The 15,038-nt window shown below is 33.3% G+C and overlaps 2 protein-coding genes across 5 annotated transcripts in view; one reads left to right on the forward strand and one right to left on the reverse strand.

The window, feature by feature from the left end:
- LOC108363453 (uncharacterized) overlaps window positions 1-15,038 on the forward strand; it is a 128,585-nt gene that overhangs the window by 70,873 nt on the left and 42,674 nt on the right. The window lies entirely within an intron of this gene.
- Window positions 1,820-2,528, reverse strand: LOC108363454 (uncharacterized). Its single transcript, XM_017616826.1, has one exon. The coding sequence runs from the start codon at window positions 2,278-2,280 to the stop codon at window positions 1,951-1,953; it is 330 nt and encodes a 109-aa protein (XP_017472315.1). The 5' UTR covers window positions 2,281-2,528; the 3' UTR covers window positions 1,820-1,950.

The following is a 15,038-nucleotide window of genomic DNA, read 5'->3' on the forward strand; positions in this document are numbered from 1 at the left end:
AATCGATTTAAATAACTTTAAAACGGAAATGTCTAAACGAGGAAGACCAGCTATTGAAAAATATTTCAATAACAATTTAAATTAATTACCATAGAACAAAACCTTGGGTCAGGTATATGAATTTCTTTAGTATTACATTATAAAAAAAAAAATACAAGTAGAGGGGGTAAGCTTCGTTCGTTATTTCTGTTTCAAAGCTATTTCAGTCCTCTTTCATATGTTACCAAATTCGTTTAATGAGGATAATTCAATTTTTAAATTCAAGTACTAAAAAAACATTATTAAAAATTACTAACCTTTCCATTTTTACTTTACCTAAATCACCTAATTTACTTATCTAAATTATTTCTTAAAATTACTTGAAATCCGCATTCGCATCCGCATCCGCGGATGTTAGCTTTTAAACACCCGCATCCGCATTCGCATCCGCGGGTGTCTAAAATTCCACATTCGCAAGATCCCTAATATGTACATACATACATACATATAGCAGCATTTAATTCATTTTAAAGAAATGGCGTGTCGTCCATTTCCCCTGTAGCGTATGTAGTGCATATTTTTAGGCTCAATATATAGCTAATTGCGGCGGGCGACAGATAATACTAATATATAATATAATAAAGGTAGTAAAACTCTCCATATATCAATATGCTCAAAAAATAAAAATTAATAAATAAACAAATTAATACATTTGTTTACTAAAATTGCAACAATCTTCGAAAGTATTAGTCCTAGATAATTTGGTATATGGACCTTTTTTTGTAGAGAATTGAAGTTAGCTAAGGAAATAAAATTTTTTAGTACTTGAACTTTGATGGACTTGGGCGAGACTAGGATATTGACCAAACATTTTCACATTTTACGCAGAGCATAATGAACCATATTTTAGCTATTACCAATCGAAATTCTAAAAAAGCGGAATTTACCAAAAATGGCAACCGTGATTAAAACACAGTTTGAGAAGGTTTTATTTCCGAACTGTATTTAGGAGTTTTGTCACGTATTTAATGTCGTTCGAATGGACAGAAACGCTCCAGCTCTGAAAGTATTCAACGCGGGTCGCCATACTGGTAGGCCTCCTCTGTGTTGAAAAGACCTAGTCGAGAAGGACTTGGCTTCACTTGCCATTGCCAATTGACGTCAGTTAGCACAGTAGAGAAACGACTGGCGGGCCAATAAAAAAGAAGAAGTCCGCGAAATCCCGAAATGTTCCCGAACAGGATCTGAAATGGTCCTGAGATAGCCATGAACTAGTCCAGAAATGTTTATTTGTACACACAAGAAGCTTTACAAATCTTCTGCTTGGTTAACGAAAATTTTACCCATTGCGAGAGCTAAATTGTTTACACATCAATAATGGGTACGCAGTTTTATAGCACATTCAATTTGAATACAATAAATTGCAAGCTTGAAGTTGATAAAAAATCCCAGTGATTTGTGATAACTCTTTTTGTTGGCGGTGCTACGCATTTTCGAAAATAAAACAAAAATTTAGGCATGTTTTATATGTACATACAAATATATCGTTGCCTTAATATAGAAAGGCCCTATCTGACATCGTCGCTGATTTACAAAAAGTCGTAACTAACTAAAAATTGAAAATTTACGTTTTAATTGATTATGATGCATTTGATCGAATTATGTGGCCTCACATCGTTTTATGCAATAAAAGATTTTAGTTAGTTACGGCTTTGTGCATTTCAGCGACGATGTGAGATAGGGCCTTTCTATATTAAGGCAACGATATGTAAATACTTGATACCAACAGGTCACTTTAGTTCTAAGAAAAAAAATTTAATTTGCAGTAAAATTCATTTTGTATTAAATATCATTTGAAAGAATTAAAAGAGAATTTATTTACATTGCAGTACACTTGTTTCACTTCTTCTTGAATTTTTTAATTATATTATAACCTCTTGTTCAAACTCTCAACTGCCGTAGTTTTATTCTTCAACGCACATGTTTACTGAATACTTCCAGCCAAATAAATAAAAGTGCCACAGCAAAATAGGCCACCAAGAGTACCACCACAGTTATGGGATCGGCGGAGAAAATTGAGCCGATCAGCAGCACTGAACCAGTCACCAACACCGTGAAAAGAAAGCAAACCATCACCACCGATTTAAAATCATGATACCAAGCAAGGCTCGGGTCAGGCGGTGCCGGTCGCACAATCTTCGAAGGCCGATATTCCTGCAGGTATTGCGTCTCGAACCCGCTGCTGAAATCGACTTCGTCAAGCGGCTGCTTAGCCTTCTCCTGTTCCACATCCAAAGGCATAATTGCACTTATTTATTTTTACTTTTCCAGCAGTTGTGATGTAAAATGTTTTATATGCATTTTTAAACGTACTGAGTTCTAGCACTTTTCGTATTTGTGAAGAATTTTCGAAAAATAATTGCCAATGTACTAAAAAATAGTCAGTCACCTCTGCATCGTTCAATGCAGTCCACTTCTACAAACAATATGCAACACCAGACAGTGGGCGCTATGGATTGTCCCCCATCAACCGCCTAACAGAAAAAGAATTAAAGGTGCCAATAAATATAGTAGCTACTTATAATATGAAAGCACTTATCGAGCTTTGTTAACGTTGTGCACAATGGCCATAGTACAGATATAAGTATTTCGTGATAACGCCTAACAACTACTATACATATAGTGCTTATCATAACCATACGACACTTACATATTGACAAGATTTGACTACTTATTTTGTTAGTTCTTTTTTTATTTTAGCTATTTTTTTGTAAAAACATAGATATTCTTTATCAAAAACCGCATAAACCCAAGTTTTAATGTTTATGCAATACTAATTAAAGGCCAGTATGCAACTCTCAAGAAAACGGTCACGAAAAAAATTGTCATTATTTCGTGTGTGTGTCCAAGGAATTTTGACATCTGATACTGCACCAGCCTGTTGCCACACTCTTTCTGTTGCAAGCATGGGTCGCCTCGTGCTCCTTTTTCACAAAAAAACTTTAGAAAACCGTAGTATAAAACCGTAGTAGAAAGCGTAGCAAATTTCTTAAGAACTGCGTACTGCCTCAAGAAAATTTCACACAAGAGAATTTCTTAGCCATTTCGTGTACGTCATTTAATGTGGTGTTTTTGCTTTTCTTGAGAGCTGCATACTGGCCTTATAGAAAAAAGCAACAAGCAATAAGAAACACCTTCGACAGAAAAAATTCCTGAAATCAGCGGAAAGTCCCGGATACTGTAAAATATTTCTAGGAAATCGAGTTAAAGATCTCGAAATTTTTACGAAAGTTTGTTGATTTTTTTTTAATGTTGAACGAAAACGTTAACTTGGATTTATGTGGTGTTCGGTAAAGAACAAATTATATGTTTTCGAGAGTGTCGTAAAATTATGTTAAGCACTATACCTATACACTGACGTAAATATATTATTATCGGTTCATTGTATTTTACGCTCAAGTGATAAGATAGAAAAACCTGCTGTTTGTGGTGACATATACACAATTATGATTCTTCATGAAAGACTGTTGCAATCAAGTAAATAGTGATTAAGAAAGTATTTCATGACTAGCTTACCCCGCGGGCTTCGCCACACCCTACAAATTACAAGATGCAATTCTCACTAATTGTGTGAAATAATATCTTAATACATATCAGATATTGCAATGCTTAATAGTAGATGCTTTCCATTTCCAGACAACCGGTCAGGTACGAGCATGATTTTTAATTTCGACCAAACTCAAATACATTGTTTGTTGGTCCAAATAATGAGACACGTATTTTTTCTTTTGGCTCGGAAAAATTTTTCGGCCGAATTAAACGCGATTTTGTTTTTGAGGCAAAAATCGATTATTCGAATTGACAGTGAGAATTTTTTTTTTTAAATGCCCATAACTTTGTCAAAATTTAATAGATTCCAACAATAATTTTACTCAAATATCAGTAATTCTTGTCACTTCAAGATAGAATGATATAATTACTGATTTTCATTATTTAAAATTTTTTATTTAACAATAAACAAAAAGTGCAAATTTTTTTTAAATTTAATTTTTCAAAAAGTGTTTTTTTTTCTCTCAAACTTTTCTACCGGGAAAGAGACACTTTGAACTACAATCAACCCAAATCTCTAATAGCAAAGATTTTTTTTTCTGAGTTATGATTTTTTTATAGAAAATATACGTTTTTGTGGTACATACTACAATATTCTTATATTGTTTAACTAAATGGAACATATGTATGTAATATATCAGCAAAAAGTACAGCCGTGATCATTTTTTGTGTATCAAATAGATATTAGAACACACTTTCCACCATACAGTTTCGAAATACAAAATCACATTTCCCCGCTTTTTATAATCAAACCTTTCCCCGATCCCAAGCCCTGCGCAATTCCTAATTATATGTGGGCAATATTCTTGCAAACCCATCTGGTCTGCGAAATTATAAATGCATTGCATCTACCACTTTTTGGAGCATCTACCTCGTCTACCACACACGGTATGAAATCTATATTATAGAAAAGCACCGCAGCAATTCAGAAATCTTTCAGAGGACGTTCGAAAAAATTTTTTTATTATACTAAAATTTAATGAATTTACTTTAAGAAACCTCTCAAAAAGCTTTGTAAGTGCTTTAAGGCATTGATATGTACAAGAAGATTATTTTTCGAAACATTTTACTTGATGTCATGTCAAAAGTCTCAAAAAAATAAAACAAAGAAAATGCCAAGAAGGAATAACAGCCTATTTCAATAGCTTTTTGTATTAATCGTATTTAAAATTTGCAGACATTCAACGATCTCAGTAGTAGGATCATGAAATAAAATAGAATATACGGTTGTTAACTCCAGCGACAACTGTTGGAGCAGTATTGAGAAAAATTATGTCTATGTATAAATTTTTTGACTCCAGCAACACCTATTAGTTTAATTATAAATTTTTATTTATGTGCGTAATAAATTTTCAGTATTTGAATCAAATCGGACTGTTAATACGTTTTCAAAGATATCTCCTACATACCGGATTTTTTTTTTGTCCTATACAGGACCGCTGTGGTGTAGTGGTAAGCAGTGCGCGCTTCCACTCCGCTACGCCTGGGCTCAAACCCCGGTCAAAGCAACATCGCAAAAAATATAGAAAAAAGGTTTTTTCTTAACAGCGGTCATCCCTCGGCAGGCAATGGCAAACCTCCGAGTGTATTTCTGCTATGAAAAACAGCTTCTCAACCAAATGCAATCGCCATTCGGAGTCGGCGTAAAACTGTAGGTCCTCCCGCTTTGTGTGACAACATCAAGGCGCACGCCACAAATCAGAGGAGAAGCTCGGCCAAACACTAACATATGTGTAAGTGCCAATCTATTATTATTATTATTGTTTTGAAGCTTAAATTCTTCTATCAACTAATCGCTTCCAATTAAGTTGCGGTGCAGCTAACTTTTGATTTAACTAATCGCCTCTAAAATTGCCTTATGTGAATACCGTATTAAGAACAACCAATAAGGCTTTAGTCGCTAAAAGGCGCAATAAAATCGAAAAAGCAAAGAAATGCCAGTAAAAACAAAGAAAAACAATTACGGCTAAAAAGGATAAAGAAAGGCAATAAAGGCAATAAAAAATGTAGCTCTAATAATTCGCGGAGGCTTGAAACACATAAATATTTCATTCATTTTATTCTAATTTCAAAGGCAAAACAAAGTCAAATGCCACAAAATTCGCGCCCTGATTATAGCTATTATTAAGTATAAGCCAGCTCTGATGCAGTGTACATATCACCTCCATGAATAAAGGGGGCCAGTCTGCATATACCGAGAGCGACACATTCACAGAGAACATGTTCTAGCGTTCATTTGTCCAGATCCAGATGTTCGTAAGCCGGCCTGACTATCTAACATACTGCAGTTCTATTTCGAATACGGGCCTGTTAACTATGCTCTCCACTCTATTAAAATTTTTTTCAGTATTTTATTTGATAATGTATTAACTATTTACTCATATTACAATTTCCATTTCCCGTTTTATTATTATTTCGCAAAGCTGATATACACATAAATATGTATGTATGTATATAAAAAAGATCATTGTTTTCAGGTCGGAAATTGTATTAAGTTTAAATGTAATCGAAAATCAACTGTTCTTTAGAGTTGCTGGTGTGACAAGTAGTGCATGTGTATGCGCTAATATTGATTTTAATTTAATTAAATTATTTATATGCACACTCGTCTACTAAGTAATTGCACAAATAAACATCTACATACGTAAAGCTTTTAACTGCAGCTATTCTTACTATGTTTATACATACATATGTGTTTTATTTCTTTTATCTTTCGAAATAGATGCCTTGTTATGGCATAAAATGTAATTAAAAATATAAAATGATTTGATAAAGACTGTTAATTGAATTAAATACTGGCCAATAACAACTTATACTATATATGCGTAATACGACCAAAATGCGCACATGGCGTATGAGTAACATACAATCTACACACTGTAAATTAGGGTGATCCTTAAATGTTGGAAGCAAAGTTTTACATCAGACTTCCTAAGCCTCAACTCCTATGTCTATGCTACTGTAATCGAAGATATCACATATAAATTTTATAATAATGGAAAAAAGCCGAAACTGGTCAAAATATCGTGTCCCTATTAATTGTTACATGACTGTATGAGTGTACATATGTAATTTGAAAAGAAATAGACTTTTATGGACCTAAGATCTTATTTTGCATCTTTTATTTTATAAAATCGTTTGTTTAATAATAATAATAACAATAATAGACTGGTGCTTACACATATATTAGTGTTTGGCCGAGCTTCTCCTCCGACTTGTGGCGTGCGCCTTGATGTTGTCACACAAAGCGGAGGGACCTACAGTTTTACACCGACTCCGAACGGCGATTGTATTTTTATGAGAAGCTGTTTTTCATGGCAGAAATACACTCGGAGGTTTGCCGTTGCCTGCCGAGGGACGACCGCTGTTAAGAAAAAACCTTTCTTCTATTTTTTTTTTTTGTGATGTTGCTTTGGCCAGGGCTTGAACCCAGGTGCTGATGAGTGAAAGCGCGCACTGCTTACCACTACACCACAGCGGCCGTTTGTTTAAAGTTAATATTAATAACGTGATCAACTTCAGAGTCTCATCAGCTTTTTAGAACGCTTTGATCAGCTTTCTTAGAAAAAGACGGTATCAATTTGGAAGGAGAGTATAAAGTGTGAAGTGTGTGTGAAGAAGTTCTTGGTACAAGCGACGAATATGCTTTTCCATTGATTAACAAACTTCTCCGCATTCTGGTCACACTTCCAGCTAGTAACGCTACTTCCGAAGGCATTTTTTCAACCCTTCGCCGGACAATAGAAAGATTCGCAAAAGGAAAGCGCAAAATGGAATATGCAATTTAAATTATTACAATAAAAATTCTGAATAAGTTGTTACGCTGCTTAATTACATCCTTCATTTTACGAACATTGTAAGCAAGAAATAAGTATTTGTTTGTACTAGTATCGCCCAGTTGTCGAAATTCGACATCTTTTTTCAAACACTTTTGAATTTTATCTGTCACCAATACTAATTCTTTTATGCGAATTACTATTTTAAAGTCCACCAGCATAATTTGTAGCGAATTTACAGGAAAACTTGAAATCGAATTATAAACGTTAATACCGGATTGATTAATGCTGAAATTACCAAGTCTCCTCAAAATTTCTTCAGTAGCGTTTGAAATTAGACCGCAAAAGGAACCTCGATTTTCATTTATAAAAAATATGCATATGTATTTGTATGTATAGATGAGATGTTCATCACTGACTAATATGTCAATCATATACCAATTCAGACTGCAAATAAGTTTTTCGATTATATTTGTCTGAGAGCCTCTTGGAGGTTCAAAACTAAATTGCCCACATCTACATAAACTCTTCCTCCTTTTTTCATCAGAGAAAGTATCTTGAAGGTTTACAATAAAAGATAATATTTCCTTCTATAACGGCGGTTTCACACGGGTTTTTGTCACGGGTTCATCACACGACTGGACTAACAAGTTACACCAAATGTTATGTTACTAATAAATGTTCTAAAAGTGAAACAAATTTGATCATTAATATGATTTTTTCGGATAGGTCCCAATCCCTGTGCCACCTATCGGAAGACAAACACACTGATCCTTCGAAAAACGCTTTTGCACAAAACACCAATCATTCAATGCGATTTTAAAATCTTGAAGAAAATGGCTCCCAATTGAATGATTGCTACGATTTTATATGTGTAGGTGTATAAAATTCCGTTACCTTATAATAGGCCAGATAAGATAAGCGATATGAGAATTTCAGTTTGTATGGGAAGTGCCACGCCCACTTTCCCAGTACCTACCATTTTTCACCGTAAGTAGGGTATTTACAATCTATGCATCTGTGCTAAGTTTCAGTTCCCCAGCATAATTGGTTTTAGAGATATAGTGATTTTCACATTTTAGTCTATATGTCAGATGTCATATGGTTTAAAGAAAGATATATCCTTTAAATCGGTGTATGTTTAATTGAAATTGAGCGTACGGAACCTTCAAAAAAGGGATTGCAAAGTTTTCTTGTGGCGTATTTATATATAGAATTAATAAACCCAAGGTATAACTTTACATCTTGTGTTTTTTTTTTAATAGTACATGCAATTGTTTTATTAGACCTTGCACCAAATTCACAAAATGAAAAGTAATATTATATCACAAAACACTTTACTTCCCACTTCATAAAAAATACTCGAACCTATATTTGCATGAAAAATAAATTAGGATTAGATGCCTGTAATATAACGTTACTTGACAAGTTGATCTAAAAATTAATCATCAAAACGCGTGAGAACAACAAACGTATGCCGGCACGAATTTACGCGATCATACTCGTACGTTCGTATTATTGCGTCATACCAAACGACGAAGGCAGTAGGTACATTCATAGTTGCCAACTTGGTGCTTTAAGCACTAGATTTAGTGATTTTTGAAAATTAAAACGCCTTAAACTATTATTTAGTGCCTAGTGCCTTTTTTAGTGTTTTATTTCTGAACTAAAATTACTCCGATATAGATAGTTAAGACCTGAAATAATTTTTAAATATTTAAAGCTGTGGCAGCACTGAATTTACAAAAATCTACAAATTTAAATGCACTTAAATACAACCCTGATTGATAAAAAGCTAAATTTGCAAACCCACCTTGTTCAATTCTATTCGCCTTGAAAATGCTAGTAGATATGCGGGTAAGTTAAGTATTTCTTTTTTTCTTTTCTAATTATTTGTAAAAATTTTTATTTTTGTACCATCTGAGTAAAACACATCGTTTCTTGGTGCTGAATCCAAATCTGGCCGCACAATTGCTCAAGCACTAGAATTTTTAGATATCCTAACCTCAAAGTGCCAAAATCATGGCTTTTGGCGATATTTGAGGTTATATAATGAAAACATAAATTTTTTGCTTATTTCTACTTAGGGCATGATTTTCGTTTGTTGGGATTCGGTTTTTTTTTTTTTGAGATATATCAGTTTTAATGTGCAGTACTTCGGTATTACGTCGTAAGCATGAGTCATTATAGCATGTGGCTTTTCAACCGTTATGAGCGAAAAAGTTTTGTTTATTGATTTATGTATGCATTCTTGTAAATATTGTTAATTTTTTGTTTTTGTTAAATACATACAAACTGTTATGAAAAAAGCATCCATTGATTCAAAACCATTTGGTGCTTTTAGTGTGGTAAAACGCTTTTTTCCAAGTTTCTGGTGCTTTTTGAAAATCAAAAGTTGGCAACACTGGGTACATTGCACGCTTGTAATATTTACATTTTCATTGTTAGTGCAACAACATATCATATTACATCTAAAACATTTAGTAAAATTCGGCTGCCGAAACCAAAATGTAATTTTCACATTAAAATTTGATATTGCAACGTAGTACATTGCAACATTACAAAAATAACGATAATTTAGCAATTTTAAATGTAAAATTATCACTTTATCGTTTGCATTACAAATAACATTGCAAAGTGTCAATTTTACATTGCCAAAATTTCTTTCGGTGTAGTAAAATTAAATGTCGCATGTATTTATTCCTCATCTCACTATGGGCATCAAATAAAGGAGCTTGACAAGTATAATCCAGTGTATTTCGGTGAAAAAATCCCTTATCCGAGAGTTCATCTCACACAAAATGGCGGATCATACAGTTTAAACCAGGCATGCCCAGCGCAGGGCACTTGCTTACGGAGTTCTGCCGGCGTTGGACATGCCTGGTTTAGACAGTCAATACATTGGCAGGACTTACATTGGAAATGGCATTTAAATCTCACAGATCGGATTTACTGTCAACTGAAAATAATAATAATATTTTGGCGCACCTACTTTCGCTTAGTGTTTGGCCGAACTTCTCCTTCAAATGGTGTTATATGTATTTCTTATTATTGTTACAGAAAGGGATCGACCTACAGCTTTACGTCGCCTTAATAGTATTTTTTTTTATGAAGAATCAACTGTAATCATCTGTACATTCCTTTTAACAGCAATGCCCATTATCCAACTTGCAATATTCTTTACATATATTCATATACGTCACATATGTATATCATATTTCTGCTAGGCTGTAGGAAATACAAATTTTTCATTGTTCAATATTAAAAAGTTCACTGTATATATGAAAATTTAAAATTAAATATTGAATACTTGGACCAACTAGTTACATACCAGCACCCTTTTAAAAATCGACTTACAAATGTTATGCATGTGTTATAAGATTTAAACACTCAACTTTTTATTTTTCTGCACTAAGTCAATACGCCTTTCTACATACACCTACATATGTATGAACGAAGCTTTACCTGAGTAGCACTTTAGCACTTTGGTGCATCTTTGTCGGTTCAACAAGCCATTAATGCCAGGAAATTACTCAATTTAAGCTTTTAATCAACTAAGCAAACACTCTAGTAGCTAGCTACCTCACACACATTTTTATCGGAGACTGACAGCTTTGAAATTGTGTACTTAGAATTATAATATTTGTAAAAAAAAATAAAAAAATAATCGATTTTACTTACTTTAGTGAAATAGTAGGTTATGCGCTTTGCATGGTGAACAGCATCCACACAGAGCAAAACGTGAGAATAAACAAGTATGTGTAAAAGTGAGCTAATACAGTATGGATGCCTTGTAGAATAATATGAGTCCATCGAAGAACTAAGAGAATTTTAACATAATACCTTTTTTTTTGGAAAAGGGACAAGCAACACTTTAACTTGGCGGAAGTTATCAGGGACGGTGGAAGGGGTATGGTGGCCACCATATCTCGAAAACTGCTGTGTACAGTCTACCATACTTTAATTAGTTGCTAACTTTTATCCTGAACAAGAATACCCAGCTAAATTAAATTATACACCACCACCTCTTTCCACTCTCCAAGCTGTGCTATTTTTAATTTAATTAAGGCAAACAGACTGGAACTCGATGAGTCAAAACTGCGGCGGACTCGAAATATTCGAAGAAAGTTATATAAATCTGGATCCAGAGCCTCTCCCATACTCAAGAAGCCATTATCCCATTGACAAGAAAAAGAATCCGAACAGGAGTGAGAACTTTAACTCTTTAACACAAAATTCTCAGTGAAGAAACACGTCGATATGACGACATCCAAAGCCGAAAAGCAGTAATGGTATTGCAAGAAAACCTGGGGGCTCGAGACTCATCCGTGTGAATGTGAGGCACTCACTCGCGAAACTACAACGTCTTGACTGTGAGTGCACAGGCGCAATGTGCACCTGCCCTACGCCAGCAGCGGAGGTTATTCTTGAGCTCACGCCGCTGCATATTGGCTTTGAGCAGGCAGTAAAACGATCCCTAATAAGCTTCACCAGAGTTGGTTGCGATAGAGAGAAAGTGGCAGCATCTCGTAACATGGAATCTCGCCTGGAGCAGATACCCATAGGGACATGACATAACTTCCATGAGATTTTTGTGGGAATTTTTTTGGAAAATTTCCACGAAAATCTCATGGAAGTTATGTCAATTACCGGATAATCAGTGATTAGGGATGCCAACGATTAATTATTTGCTTAAATTAATCGATTATTTTCGTTCAGTTGTAAAAAACATAATATGTAAAAGTACAATATTTCTTCAATTATAAATATAAATATATTTCAATAATTTGCAAGAAAACATTTTTATTGAAATGGATGACATTTATACCGAAATAACAATATTATGTAAAAGAAATATTCTTTAAAATAAAAGGTCACAGTGGTTTATTAATACAACCACAGATCAAGAAGGCAATATTCTTAAATATACTTAGAATGAATTACCAAATTTACTTAAAATTATTTCGTTTCTGCAACTTCGGCATTCACAGAAATAGTTTTTTCTATTATGAATGTGAAATGGCGAGATGAGCGAAGCAAAACGTCTACCTCACTAAAAGAATTAACTTTTGATTTATTTTCTAGAGAGTAAGAGCACACTTTTTAAAAAGCAATCGCATTTCTGGCTAGTATATTTCAGGACGAATGGACAAGGATAGAGCCAAAAGCTTGTGTGAGCAAATTCAATTTTTGACAGAAAATGTCAGTTACGCGGTTTTGTACTTTAAACGATGACATGATATTTTCAAAGAAATATATTTTTAAATATAAAACAATGCCTTCAAAAACTTGATTAACCTATTATTTCTCAATAATTGCAATTAATTTTTTTTTTTTTTGTAATTAATCATATGATTAACTAATCGATTATTTTATATTGTTGGTCATCCCAATCAATGGTGCTCTGAGACACTTGATGAATTATCTGCGATCTGCAATGCTCCAAGAGCGATTATATAATATTGAAAATTTAGATCCATCAAAAAAAATATACTAGCTAGTCGTTTTTAAGCAAAAAACAAAACCGACTTCAAATATACAAATTTAAGAGCATCGGTAATTTCCTAATGATCCAATGATCGAATCTAAACAAAATTAGTACAAGGCGAGTTCTGAGGTACCTCCTTTCTTTAAAAAAAATAACTACGGAAATCGGTTAACGTGGTTCAAATTTATGCGGTATCATGTGTACATATAACGGGTGATTTTTTTGAGGTTAGGATTTTCATGCATTAGTATTTGACAGATCACGTGGGATTTCAGACATGGTGTCAAAGAGAAAGATGCTCAGTATGCTTTGACATGGTCAACATTTAAATGAAATTATCTTCAAAAAGTAAATGTCATGGACCAATCTAACGTTTCAAATAAAGAACCGATGAGATTTTGCAAATTTTATGCGTTTTTTTAAAAAAAAAAGGTATCAAGCTCTTAAAAAATCACCCGTTATAAACAAAAAAGATTTCCGATGAATTAATAACCCAAGAAAAAGTTTTCACTTTGTTGGAAATTTTTCTTGAATGACAATATTTTATAATATAAAATATAATTAAAAAGTACTCGAAAACGAATCGTAAACGGCTATCATAAACGACTTTTTATCCGGTTTCTCTTCGAGAAAATATCCAGTTACGTGCTCGTTTACGATGATTTGGCTGGCTGGGTAAGCCTACGAATTTAAGACATACATACTAGCGTTGGTCGAAAATCCGCATTTTTAGAATTTTGATTCGTAATAGCAAAAATATGGTTTTTTATGCTTTAAAACCGATCTGTGTGAAAGATGACAATTTTTGGTCAATATCTTAGGCTCACCCGAGTCCAACAAAGTTCAATGGGCTCAAAAATATAACTTAATAAATACATCAATTAATATATTTTTTTTAATAAAATTGCAAGTATCTTCGAAAGTATTAGTGCTACATAATTTGGTATATGGACCTTTTTTGCATAAAATCCAAGTAAGCTATGAAACAATTTTTTTAGCACTTGCGGATTTTCGGCCCACGCTAATACATACATTTTATAATTTGATTTCGGGGAAATGTTGAACATAATTTGATGCCTTTTGATTTAGCATTCAAGTCAATTTTCGATTGAAATTACGCATTTTCCATGGTAGAGTAGTAATGAAAATTAGTCATTTGAAAGCAATAATTTTGATCATTACTGATGGCTAATTAATGAAAATGTTTCAGGAAATTTGCAAGAAATAATTCTTGTTTAGAGATATCTTACTTATAACATGCATACATTAGAAATGTCAATGTGTATTAATTATGCTTACAAACAAAGAAAGAAGAAAAGAATCACATTGGCGTTTCGGGTTTGAAACTCTAGCCATTTCATACAAAAAAGTGGTATTGCATACATATGTACATATCTACACATAGTAGTGCATATCGCAAGGTTGCAGTATAACGAGATTTAACGAGCCGCGAGGTCTGGGGCTTAAGCCACACTTCTAGTATAATTTTCCTACCGAGCAGACATGCATATAATTTGGTTATTTTTATTTTTAAATATTTTTGTGTATTTAAGTCTAACGTTGGGTGTCAAATTCAATCAAAGGGGAAATTCAATTCAAGACTTTTAATTTGAGCCAAAGCAGAAGTCTCTAGGCCCTGTGAGAACCAAGTTATAACAATTTTAAACCAAACTTCGAAACTGCTAGTTTTTACTCCTAAATTAAAAAAAATAAAAATTTGGGTAAAATGTCGAATGAAATTTCAAAGTTTAACTTCAGAATCGTTATAATTTGGCTCTGAAAAGGTCTTGAGACTGATACCTTGGCTCGAATTAAAGTATACTAAAAAATATTTATTTTTTGTTTTTGAATAATTCCGGTGGAGTTTGCATATTTTTTTGAAGAAGGCTGTTTTAGACAATTTTTTTTAAGGTCAAGGAGTAAGCCAATGACATTAGCTTTCAAAGCCATTTGGTTCATATCAAAATGTTACTTCTGTCGTTAGCGCTACGAATAATTCGCATGGACTGTTAAAAAAGCACTCTGTGCATTTATAAACAATATATAATATAATAAAATAAAATATTTATCATACTTGGGCGTACAACGTTTTTGCTTCTTATTGAAATTAAGAAAAAACCGGTTTTATTTTACGTAGTTTTTATTAAGAAAAGAGCAAAGTAAAATAAGTGCAAAGGTTTTTTTTA

Source organism: Rhagoletis zephyria, unplaced genomic scaffold (assembly GCF_001687245.7).
Source record: "Rhagoletis zephyria isolate East Lansing unplaced genomic scaffold, Rhagoletis_zephyria_1.1 Rzeph_scaffold_01285, whole genome shotgun sequence".
In the NCBI taxonomy this organism is placed as follows: Eukaryota; Metazoa; Arthropoda; class Insecta; order Diptera; family Tephritidae; genus Rhagoletis; species Rhagoletis zephyria.